General features: G+C 45.2%; 1 protein-coding gene across 1 annotated transcript in view; it reads right to left on the bottom strand.

Moving 5' to 3' along the window:
- VIT (vitrin) overlaps positions 1 to 12,643 on the bottom strand; it is a 100,892-nt gene that overhangs the window by 43,511 nt on the left and 44,738 nt on the right. The window contains exons 5-6 of the mRNA XM_036262976.1: positions 8,106 to 8,239; positions 4,055 to 4,132 (exon numbers count right to left, since the gene is read on the bottom strand). Coding sequence (XP_036118869.1) covers positions 4,055 to 4,132; positions 8,106 to 8,239 — 212 coding nt within the window. The remainder of the gene's footprint in view (positions 1 to 4,054; positions 4,133 to 8,105; positions 8,240 to 12,643) is intronic.

The raw sequence follows: 12,643 nt of genomic DNA, 5'->3' as shown, positions 1-12,643 counted from the left end.
AGAAATGGTCCTAGTCACCACGATCTGCTGCCAGGTTAGGGGTTGGGGTGGGGAACACCTGTATTCTTGCACTTCAGCCAAAACAAGTCTAGATTACCAGGAAAATTAAGATGTCATTAAACATATAGTTGGAGAAGTAACTAGGGGAAAAAAAACATTTGGTATTTGTATGGTAAGGCTTCTTAAATTAGGACTCTTTATATACACTGTTATTAGCACACAAAAATACAGAGTAATGGCCCTGGCCGGTTTGGCTCAGAGGTTGGAACGTCGGCCTGCGGTCTGGAGAGACCCGGGTTCGGTTCCCGCTAAGGGCACGTACCTCGGTTGCAGTTTGTCCCCGGCCCTGGTTGGTCATGCGGGTGGCAGCCACTCGATGTGTCCCTTCACGTTGATGTTTCTCTCTCTCTCTCCCTTCCTCTCTCTCCCTCCCACTCTATCTGTACAAAAAATGGAAAAATATCCTCGGGTGAGGATAAAAAAAAAAAAAAATACAGAGTAATGTTATAGAGGCTTCCGGAGCCAGACTGTCTGGGTTTGATTCGCAGCTCTGCTACTTACCAGCTGTGTGACAAAGGGTAAGTCACTAAACTTCTCTGTGCTAAATTTTCCTCAAACTGTAATTTGGGGCTAAGAATAGTACATATCCATGGTGTTAATTGGGATGATTCAATGCAATGTATTTCTGTGGTGACCCTCTGAGTTCAGGCCCCGGTACTTCTTGTTGGCTCTCTAAGAGTCTCCGGGTTGATCTCTGCAGTGGTAGTTGTACGCATGTCTGCTAGAGACCCATCATCATATTCAGCTCTGACCAAAAAATTCCCCTGCTTAAAAATCATCAGAGGCACCCTGGCCGGTTTGACTCAGCGGTTATAGCGTCGGTCTGCAGTCCAGAGAGACCCGGGTTCGGTTCCCGCTAAGCGCACGTACCTCAGTTGCAGTTTGTCCCTGGCCCTGGTTGGTCGTGTGGGTGGCAGCCACTCGATGTGTCCCTTTCACGTCGATGTTTCTCTCTCCCTCCTTCCTGCTCTATCTGAACAGAAAATGGAAAAATGTCCTTGGGTGAGGATAAAAAAAATCCCATTATAAAGCAGCTCACAGCCTTGGCTGGTTTGGCTCAGTGGTTAGAGCGTGGGCCTGCAGACCAATGAATCGCGGGTTTGATTCTGGTCAAGGGCATGTACCTCAGTTGCGGTTCGTCCCTGGCCCTGGTCAGGGTCATGTGGGAGGCAACCAGTTGATTTGTCCCTCTCACATCGGTGTTTCTCTCTCCCTCCCACTCTATCTGAACCAAAAAAATGGAAAAATATCCTAGGATTAAAAAAAAAAAAAGGAAGCTGGCGGGTAGGTAAACATGGTATCGCGTCCTCCTACAACCACATCAAAGTTACAACTAAACTACAGAACAACCATCATTCAGAACCGCCTGACATCAAGCTGAACGGAAGTCCTACAACTATGGGATTAAAGCAGCAGCCACATCGAGACTGGTAGGAGGGCGGAGGGGACGGGCTGGTCCCACACCCATGTGTGGCGGATAAAATCAGGAGGACACCTCGGCTGGGAAGGTCCTTCCTGAGGACTGAGGGGTCCCTGTCCCACACCAGGTGCCCCGCTCAGGGTTCCAGTGCCAAGAAGAGAGTCCCTATAACCTCTAGCTGTAAAACCAGCAGGAACTGAATCTCAGGGAGGCTGAGGCGGCTGGAGACCCAGGCAGCTCTTTAAAGGGCCCGCGCACGGACTTATCGGACTCTCTCCCTCTAAGCTTGGAGGGGAGGCAGCTCAAGGGACACCAGAGACATACAGGGAAGAATTGAGCTGTTTGGCACTGGAGTAAGGGCTGGAGAGGGGGCTTTCTCCGGGACAAACATGCTGTCAGAGGCCTTTGTTCCTTTGGTGAGCCCTTCCCTGGGGCGGCAGACAGTCGCCATATCTGGGACTCTAGCAACCTGGCTCACACTGGTAGCCCCGCCCAGGTTTCCCCCTGAGGCCCCGCCCCACCCAACTTTCAGGCCCACCCAAGCTGTTGCCAGTTGCTTAACCATAGGATTGGCCTGTCTTGGATCCTGCTTCAAGTTTTCCTAAATTCTTTCAAACAAGCAGCATCTGGTCTCAGCTAGCTCCATACCGCTCATTAAGTAATACACAGAAACAAACACAGGGAGGCAGCCAAAATAAGGAGACAAAGAAACAGGTCCCAAATGAAAACAAAAAAATCTCCAGGAAAAGAACTAAGCAAAATGGAGATAAGCAACCTAACAGATGAGTTCAAAATACTGCTTACAAGGACGCTCAATGAACTTAGTGAGAACCTTAGCGAACTTACTGAGGGCCTCAAGAGCATAAAAAAGGACCAATCAGAAATGAAGGAGGCATTAACTGAAATAAAGAATAATTTACACAGATTCAATGGTAGAGTAGGTAAAGCCAAGAAGCAAACCATCGATTTGGAATATAAGGAAGCAAAAAACGCCCAATCAGAACAGCAAAAAGAAAAAAGAATCCAAAAAAATGAGAAGAGTGTAAGGAGCCTCTGGGACAACTTCAAGCGTGCCAACATTCGCATCTTGAGGGTGCCAGGAGGAGAAGAGAGAGAACAAGAAATCAAAAACCTATTTGAAACAATAATGGCAGAAAAATTCCCTAACTTGGTGAAGGAAACAGATATACAAGTCCAGCAAGCACCGAGGGTCCCAAACAAGATGAACCCCAAGAGGCCCACACCAAGACACATCATCATCAAAGTGCAAAATGTTCAAGACAAAGAGTGAATCTTAAAAGCAGCAAGAGAAAAGCAGTTAGTTACCTACAAGGGAGTTCCCATAAGACTGTCAGCTGATTTCTCAAAAGAAACTTTGCAGGCCAAAAGGGAGTGGCAAGAAATATTCAGAGTGATGAAAAGCAAGAACCTACCACCAAGATTACTCTATCCTGCAAAGCTGTCATTTAGAATCGATGGCCATATAAAGACTTTCCCAGACAAGAAAAAGTTAAAGGAGTTCATCACCACCAAACCGTTATTATATGAAATGTTGAAGGGTCTTTTTAAAGAAAAAGATAAAATATATGAACAAACAAAATGGCAATGAATACATATCTACTGACAATGGAATCTACAAACAAAATAAACAGGCAGAACAGAAACATTCTCATAGATACAGAGAACATTTTGTTGGTTGCCAGATGGGAGGGGGGTTAGAGGAATGGGTGAAAAAAGTGAAGGGACCCAGAAGAACAAATTGGTTGCTAGACTGACAAGCCTTAAAGAGAAAGGGGTGGTGGGGTGGGAAGAAATAAACCAAAGAACTTACATGCATAACCAATGGACACAGACAACAGTGTGGGAAAAGGCAGTAGGGGCGCGGGAGTGGGGAGGAGAGGGTCAGTGGGGGTAAAATGAGGAACATCTGTAATACATTCAACAATAAAGATAATAATAATAAAAAAAGCAACTCTCAGCTTTTCTGTGTGGGAAATCAGAGTACCCCCAAAGACACAGTACTGCACAGCACATTGCCTGCGCTAACACACAAACCTAGAAAAAGGCATTTTCTTGGCCCTGTACCTTCTTTGTGGTTCACACGCTGCTAAGTCGGCGCAGCCTCAGAGACAGTGTACCCGTGGCCTGGCTGATAGCGATTAGCTGCTTGCTGCTATCTCATACGCCCCCCATCCTTCTCTTCGCTTCCCTTCAATTCACCCCTAAGTGAAGACAGCCTCTTCCCTTTCAGACGCCAGAAAGTCGTGTCATCTTCCACAGTAACAATACAATAAAATTCAAGGCAACCGTCTTGAATTCTGAATGAAATGACAAACACATAATTCCAGAGACAATCTTGGAATTACGAAAACAAAAAATAAAGCCTCCCTCTTCAGCCCCAGCCTTCCGAGCTCGTTGATTTCTGGGCCCATCTTCCTGGCATCTGTTAAAATATTGCTGGAGTCAGTGGGCCTTGACCGGCTAAGATGTTAATTTCTACACTATCTCCTAAAACACAGTATCGCGTGTTTACGAACTCGGAAGATCTAGATGAAATCACTCATGAACACTTGCCTGCTTTGGCAGCTGGGCTTTTAGCTGATGAATATGTAAGAGCCGATGGATAGGTTACGCCCTTTTGAGGTTTACCTTCTGCAAAAGAGAGAGAGAAAAAAGATTTATTTCTAGAGCTAGAGGTTTTAGATCGCTCTGTTCTGATAAGCTGATTCCCTCCTTCCAATTTATCTTTCTTGAGTTCAGTAAAATCAGTCGGCCCCGTGCTGAATTGTTGATTACAACACAAAAGTCAAGTGGCATTTTGCTTTCCTGTATTGCCTGTGCTTTATTAATATTCGAAAGGAAGCCATCAAATCTCCGTGACTCAGAGTTAACATTAACAACCCTTATTTTGCCCATGAAGATGTGACATGGAAGCTGAGGTTTTCATGCATGTGGCTTTGAATGTTTAATTAGGCGAGAAGATGGATGTAAAAGCGTTCCCCATGCTCTTCTTGAGAGGCTGGGGAGCTCAGTCGCAGGCTGCGGTGCCTGAATGGTGACCTCTCACTTTCATGCACCCTGTGGGATCCATCTGAATTCCATGGCACTGAAAGGAGGGAAATGCAGATCGGCCTTGACAAGCAGCATTTGTGGCTCACCCAGGGAGAGAAAGTTTAGATGCCAGGCAAGGAGAAGGAACGCGAATGTATATAAAGGAAATAACGGAAGCATAAAAAAACAACCAATCGGAATAGGGGCTTGGTAAGCAAGTGCCAAGCTTAACAGGACTGAAAACTGCCCACAGTCTGCCCCCCACCCCATGAGGGTGTGCCTGAAATTCCACCATGAAACAGAAAGTGTCCCTGGAATGTAAAAGGCCCTGGAAGGCAGGTAATTTGTCTTACATGGTGACTATTGAATTCACAGTGCCTGATGCATACTAGATGCTCAGTAAGTATTTATTCAGCAAAGGGCTATCTTAATGCTTAGATCTCTGTTAAAATGCAAATACCTGTTATCCAATATTTCCATCTAATAACGAAAGTATTTTAACTCTCAACATGAGGGAATATTTTTATAGGGTGGAGTTAGGGAGAAGATGGTGAGGAGTGTTGAATGGAGAGCCCAAGGGGGTGGAACAGAACCTAGTACCTGATTTTGTCACAAAGGATTGTAGGGTCATGAAGCAGACAAAATAATGGGGTGTCAGGAAGGGTGCGGGGTTGGAAGTAAGAAAATAAAAGTTTCACCTGAAAGTAATACCAAATAATATTAAATATAAACTATATTTGAAAAACATATTTAAAAAATTGAAAATAATATACATTTCTGTTTCTACTTTGTCATTGATTCACTGCCTCAATCTCTGAGATTCTTGTTTATTTTTTTTTCATTCAGAAAATAAGCATAATGATATGGACCAACTTACTACACAGAGTTGTGAGATATAGTGGCAGGAAAAAAGTTAAATGTTTTAAAACTGTATATCACCATAGAAATGCAAAAAGGTTATTCTGGTGTTACCAATAAATGTCACTTAATGTGAAGATGGGGCAAAATGCTTGGGCTTACTTAAGTTGCTTCATGTCATTAAAGTCACCTGGGCGCAGAGCTTGGCATTGCCAGGTTCTGTGCCCTGGTCCAGGCCTGATCCAAACAGACTACCGTGGAGGTTATTCCGGACTCAGGGAAGGCCCTTCGCTGTGGTCTCCCTTTGTCACAGAGCAAGCACTGCAGAGACATAGCCTCTGTTTCCTGTTCTTCTAAAATCCTGCGGTTCTTTCTGTTTCTATGCAGAGAGAAAAGGAGCAGGAATTCCGTTTTCTGAAATGTGGATCGAAAAACAAACGTGTGGTTTTCGGGGGTCCCTCTCTGACCTTTCCCATCCCTGGATGTTCAGAAGATGGTGCCAACCAAAACTGCGCAGCTCCTCTCCCAGACGGAAGCAAATGAAGGGGCCTAGCGACACGTGAACATTGGAAATAAAAAACTAGAGAAATGTCACAGAGGCATCTGTCTGAGCCCTCAGAGGAGGATTCTGACACGATCCTGCAAAAGCGGGTGGCCGTGAGCCTCCAACAGCGGGGAGCCTGGCTTTCGCTGCAGCTCGCTTTGCCTCCTGCGCCATCCGCCATCCGAAAGACAGTCCTCGCCACTGCACAAGCTCGGGTGTTTATTATCATCGGCCAAAACAGTTTTCGGTTCCATGTTAGTAGATGGAATGAGGGGGCATGAAGGTTGAGATTTATAGGGAACAATCTCAGCAGATTGATATTCTCATTGAATTAATTTTTCTTGGAAACCTCTTGGGATTTTTGGATTGCAGGCTAAGTGCTTTAGATCAAAATACTCTTATTTGGTCAGGAGCTACCTGGTTAATACCTACGTGGAGCTTATATGTCTCTCCATACTCAACAGATTTGTATTCTAGACAGCGTCTCATAAGGCCCCTATCCTGAATTCCCTGTTGCAAGGCAAACCTCATAGTACTATGGTCGACGGCTTCCCAGTAAGAAGTCTACATTGAACCCTAACTGTGCCTGGGGGTTGGGGAGGAGTTTCTTTTTTATATAAAAATACTAGCTAATGAATGTGAAAGAAATGACAGAATTAGAACAACTAGACTTTTGTAATTACTAATGTAATTCTTGCTACAGCTAGTATCATCAACAGATGTTAAAACCACTGAGTGATTTGTTGGGAAATAAGCTATTCACGCTGTTTTGAAGTATCACCCTGCCGATTGCTTGTTAATTACACGGTGTTTTTACCATGAAGAGACAAAGTAAAGTATCCAAGTAATCAAATTTAGCCTCATGAACAATTGGACATATTGACATTATGCGCCTCCTGATATGGTCACTGTGATAGGACATGGTGGATATGCTACAATGCTGCCTGTGTAGTATCTTGCCAAAATATTTAACCTGACTCCTGTCACGAGGAAACAACTGGACATGTTTGTGGTCCAGATTGTGGGACAAACTACGAGACAACTGGCTGGGACTTCAAAAATGTCATTGCTGTTCATGACCAAAAAGGTTATGTAGTGAGATAGTTCTACATTAAAGGACAGTAAGTAGTCATGACAACTAAATACAATGGATGATCTCTGATTGGATTGTAGATCCAAACAAGAAGAAATCATTCTGAGGACTATTTTAGGATAATTGGATATAATTGAATAGCAACTATTTATTAGATAATATTGTATCAATGTTGATTTTTTTAGGTGTGGTGTTGGTATTGTGGTTATTTAGGAAAACGTGCTTTTTCTTACAAGACGTGTACTAAAATTCAAGTGTCATGATGCCTGCAGCTTATTGTCACATGGTGCAGACAAAATATAGATGATAGATAAATAGATAAAGCAAATGTAGCAACATATTAACAATTGGTGAATCTAAGTGAAGGGAATATAGATATTCTTTGTATTATTCTTTGAATTTTTATGTAAATTAAAAAATTTCAAAATGAAAGGTTAGGTTGGGGAAATTCACAAATATAAAAGAGGGGAGGTCATGATAATACAAAGATACTTGGTTACCTTTTCTCTATGTAATCACACTAGTCATGAGCTCACCGATATCACTTCTTTGGAAAAAGTGAAAATGATTATCTACAGAAATCCAGAGGAGTTAGATAGTGAGAACTGATTGACTGGTGAAACAATTATTAAATAAATAGAAATCTCAAATAAAATTGTTGCTGAGTTCTCTAGGAGTGCATGTCCCTATCTGTTCATTTGCCAGAAATCTCATGGAATAAGGTTCTAGATATGAGACTCATTTGGCCTAACAAAAGGATTAGTTAAAAAACCCAAGTTATTAAATGTAATTCACTTAATTAAAAAGTTTGATTGGGCTCACAGATAGCTGCAGTGTGTTTAAAATGAGTAATTGGAGCCTTTTAATATTTCTAGATTTTGCAGTGATTTATCACTGTAATTATAATTCATTGTTTCATGATCCTAATTATGAGAAGAACTAATGCTTCAGATTTTATGAAATGAGGTGCGCCATGAATTAAAACTAACAGCACGTTGAAAAAAGCACATTTTTTCCCCAGGAGGTCACTTAACCCAAGCATCGGTGTGTAGCAGCGTTTCCCCAAAGGGCGGGTGTACCTGAGACAATGAAGGATTCTCTCCACCGTGGTAGGGATAAGGACTGGACACCATTGGAATAACTCCCTTTATAGCCAGACTGTCCAGCTACCTTCCGAACAAGTACTTTCCCTCCTGAATTATCGAGCACACCACTACAAAGAGAAAAAAAAAATTGTAAAGGAAGAATAGAAAACATATTGTTTGATGTGATCAACAGAATATCAAACCAATCGCTGTCTTTATTCCGAGGTGGAAGTGCAGTGAGATTTAGAGCAGGTTTACGGTGACCTGCAGCCCACCCCTCAGGGACCACGCCTCCTTCACATGACCCAGATGCCACCCCCACCCTCCCCACGTCCTTCTCTCCCTCGTTAGAGGACCTGACCGTTCAGGCCGCCAGGAATTTCCCTTTGCCACCACTGCCCACAGTTCTTTTCTTTGGTTTCCTCATTTCCACTAGTTCTTTAAAGTAAAATCTCTTTCCTGCCAATTTCCAATTTGGTTTCTTGACATCACAGAATGACCCCAGTTATTTCAAAGGGGGTGCGGTATGGCGTTTTTAAAAGCAAATGATTCCTCTTATTTTGGGCCAGGGAGGGAAGGTGCGCAGCTAGATTACACTCATTACAGAGAGTCCGCAAAGATGGGAATTGTTTACTTAATTTCCAGGATTTTGAAGGTTTTAGATCCTGACATGACGTAAGTGACGTATAACCTCTTTCCTCCTGTGTGTGGCAGAGGCTCCATTCGGGTCCTGCATGTCACTGTCTGTCATTTCCTTGCCCCAGAGGCTCAGATGGCTTTTGGGTATCTGTCATTTGTGGCACAGGGGAGCTAAAAAGTACTTAGATTTGTTTTCATCAACACCCTGCCTTCCCTCCAGGATTCAGAGTTGCCATTTTCTGTTCTCCCCCTTACGGCGAGTCAACAAGTTCCAACACTCAACGTCCCCGTGACCCGGAAGAAAAGAAAGCGATCATAATACTTGACATTCAAAGCACTGCGTTGTTTAAAAATCATTCCCATATGTCAGCAATTTTCAACTGGTGTGCTACAAGAATTTTAAAACCATGACTGGCCTCTTTCGCCTTAGATTGTCAAAGAAGGAAAAAAAAAAAGACAGCAGACAACACAACAATAGCCATCCAGTGTGAATGAATCGAAATTATAATATATATTTTGGTGCCCTGCAGAATTTTAGTGATTAGCTTCTGTGTGCCACGAGAGGCAAAAGGGTGAAAATTGCTGTCTCCCTGGGTCCCCTCAGCAAACCTGTGGGGGGGGGGGGGAGGCTGTTTGTTTCCAGTTCACAGAAACAGGTGAAGACAGGTTGAGTGACTCCAAATTTTGTAACTAGTAAACTGCAAGGCAGGGATTTGAACCCAGATCTCACTGACCAGGAATCCTGGCTCTGTCCCACTGGTCACAGTTGCCTCTCAGGGTTCACAAGCACCAGGGCCACCCCCTGCCAACCCTTCATGTCTTCTCCACCCTGCCTTGTCTTCTCTCCGGAGCTCTCGGGCCAGTCACCTCACTTCTCCCAGCTCCCCCCAGGCTGGTCTCAGCCTCCCGACAGACCACATGATTCTCTCTCACATGTCTCTGTTCAAGTCGCTCCTTGTGCTCTGAGAACCTGGTTCCCACTTCTGCCTCACTCTGTTCTGTCCCTGACACCTCCTTCCCCAGAGATTCAGACCTGATTTTGCTAGGCCCCTTCCTACTGACGCTTTAAAATCCTGTCTCACGCTTGAGACCCTGATTTTATTTGGTCTTGTGCTATTTCCTAAAGATTTCTTGAGTTAATTTTGTCTCCCAACTAGACTGGAAATTTCCTTATGGAAGGGACCGTGTCGTATGCTTCCCTATTGGAAGGCCTGGCAGGGTGTGTGGGCTTTGCTTTCCAAAGCCAACTGCTCACCTTTCAGGATCCTGGGAGCTGGTTCATGTCACATCGATAGCTTGAAATCAGGCATGATGGCAATATTTACACCACAAAAACTGGTAAATCAGCAACCCCAACCTTTTCGGAGAGCCGGTTGTTAAACATTTACCAGAACACCACTGGTACAGGCGGAAATTTATAATTATTGTTTTAAAAAAATTATACCATAGTTCCTTAACTTATAATTAATGGGGCAAATAAAAATAACTTTTGCCTTTTTATTTTCCTCCAAAGAAATTATTCTGCTCTTGGATTTATATTCCAGCTTATTGAGGAAGTGTGTGTGTGTGTAAGTCTGTGTGTGTGCGCACGTGCACATGTGTGTGCATGCGTGTGTGTGTGCGTGTGTGTGTGTGTGTGTGTGTGTGTGTGTGCACGAGGACTTTCTCTTGTTTAAGTCGGAGCCCTCACTGTAGCTGCCACTCAGGGAGGGAGGGGGCCTGTGCTGAGCTGTCCTCAGGCTGTTTGAAAGTCAGGGGGAGGCCCCAGAAGTTCTTAAGCTGGACTTGGCTGATGCTGTCCTTTGCGAAAGTTCCGCAGGGCTGACAACCCAGACTTTGGAAAAGGTGTGATGTAGACCTACTGTGTTCCGCCGAGATGTCCCGGTTGCAGAAGACAGTGAAGCCTCATCGTGTGGAAGCAGCTGGAGGCAATGTTCCCTGCAGATCCTCAGCAGGTCAGTGGTCTGTCAACTCCAGGAGGCGCCAGCTGTCCAAGGAGGGGAACGTACCCGACACTGACCACCATCGGGAGTCCTGGCGGGGTAGGGAGCCTGAAGGAAGCTGTGGTTTTACTTATGAAGCAGATGGGGTCAGAGCCCTGGTCATTTGGAGAAATTGCATAAATATGACCTCATTTGTGTCCTCACTCAGAGAGCAGCACTTCGTGTATCCTCTGAGAGGAGCAAACGCATTTCTACTTCTTTGCGTTCCTCTGCCGTCCGGTGTGATTCTGAACATGGCCTTGAGGTTTGCCTCCTCCAGGACCCTGGTGCCAGGGACCAGGATGAGCGAGGGTCAGCTTCTTGGCTCAGGGCAAGAGACTGCTCGCCACTAGGCCAGGGTTTGACGGCTCCCATTCTCGTGGCGGACATCTGGTCAAGAATCGGGGAAGAGAGCTCTGCGTGGAGACGGCCCCTGTGTTGCCCCGTCTCAGAGAGCCCCCTCCCCAGCTCTTGGTCCCACCAGACACGCAGAGGTTGGTTCAGGACGAGGTAGCCAAACTCCGATGCCTCAGACATGTTCATTATCCCTTTGGTTTGAAAGTATCAGGGAATCACTCATAAGCTATCTGACTTTGATATACTATATGAATATTAAAGCTTTTAAGCTGAATATTAAGTCTGAATTTCTAAACCAAAGCATGCTCTCTCCAGTTTCCCTGCTCTGTCTTAAATCCTGCCTTCTGGAAACTGACTCCTTCTGTTGTGAAAAACAAAACTGATCATATTAAAAAAAACTGTCTGGCCCTGGCCGGTTTGGCTCAGAGGTTAGAGTGTCAGCCTGAGGTCCAGAGAGACCTGGGTTCGGTTCCCGCTAGGGGCACGTACCTCGGTTGCAGTTTGTCCCCAGCCCTGGTTGGTCGTGTGGGAGGCAGCCACTCGATGTGTCCCTTTCACGTCGATGTCTCTCTCTCTCTCTTGTCTCTCCCTCCCACTCTATCTGAACAAAAAAATAGAAAAATGTCCTCAGGTGAGGATAAAAAGAAACAAAAAAACCCCCCAAACTGTCTGTTCTTCCTGAAGACCCCTATTCATCTGTCCTATGGATAGTGATACTTCTTCCCGAATAATTTCCCACTACGTCAGACGCCGGTTCAGAAGCTACGGTGGCACTCGGGTGCCCACGTAGCACATCTTGTTTTTTGAAACAGTGAGGCTCTTCTCTGCTCCTCTGCCCTATAGTCTTCCCAGCAAGTTCCTAGACTTCAACCTAGAGGCTGGGATTCCTGCGTTCTGGTCCGTGTCAGTGCCCTTCTTACTTTCTCCCCAGAGGTGTGCTCATCCACCATAAAGCCTTTCTTTGCCAGCTCTTCAGGCTCAAAGTCCACCTCCCCACCTCATCCTCTTTGTCCACTGAGCAGTGCGGGGACCCCTGTTCTTCTGGAAATGTATCACCTGGGCTCCGGGCTCTGGGCTCTGGGCTCTGGGCTGGAAGTCGGGGACATGACTTCTAATCCTGCATGTGCAACTAACTAGCAACTGAATTAACGTCCCTATGCCTCAGTTCCTCTTCTACCAAATGGGGATGCTAACAGCAGCCTCACAGGGTTGAGATGATGCTAAAAGGAGAGAATGATACCATCTTTGGTGAGGTCCAATGAACTCGTGTGGCTCTGCCCTGCACAGGAAACATGGAAAGGCAAGAGAGTGCCAGCCAGTGCCAGAGGAAGCCAGTGCCAACCGTCTCGGATCACAGTTGGAAAACACAGGCCACCTTAACACAAGCTCAGCATCTGCAACATAGGTCAGTGTGTGCACAGACACAGACTGGGGAGTGCTGATGGATGGATGGAGTGCTGTTTGGGCATGCCCATGTGCATGAGGGATGAGTGTGAGCATGCATGTGTGTGCAGGTATGTGTGGGAGGCATGCACATGTGTATTGGTGCACCGG

Source organism: Molossus molossus, unplaced genomic scaffold (assembly GCF_014108415.1).
Source record: "Molossus molossus isolate mMolMol1 unplaced genomic scaffold, mMolMol1.p scaffold_m16_p_15, whole genome shotgun sequence".
NCBI lineage: Eukaryota > Metazoa > Chordata > Mammalia > Chiroptera > Molossidae > Molossus > Molossus molossus.
The sequence above is the reverse complement of the archived record's forward strand: the minus strand, read 5'-3'. Positions and strand labels throughout refer to the sequence as shown.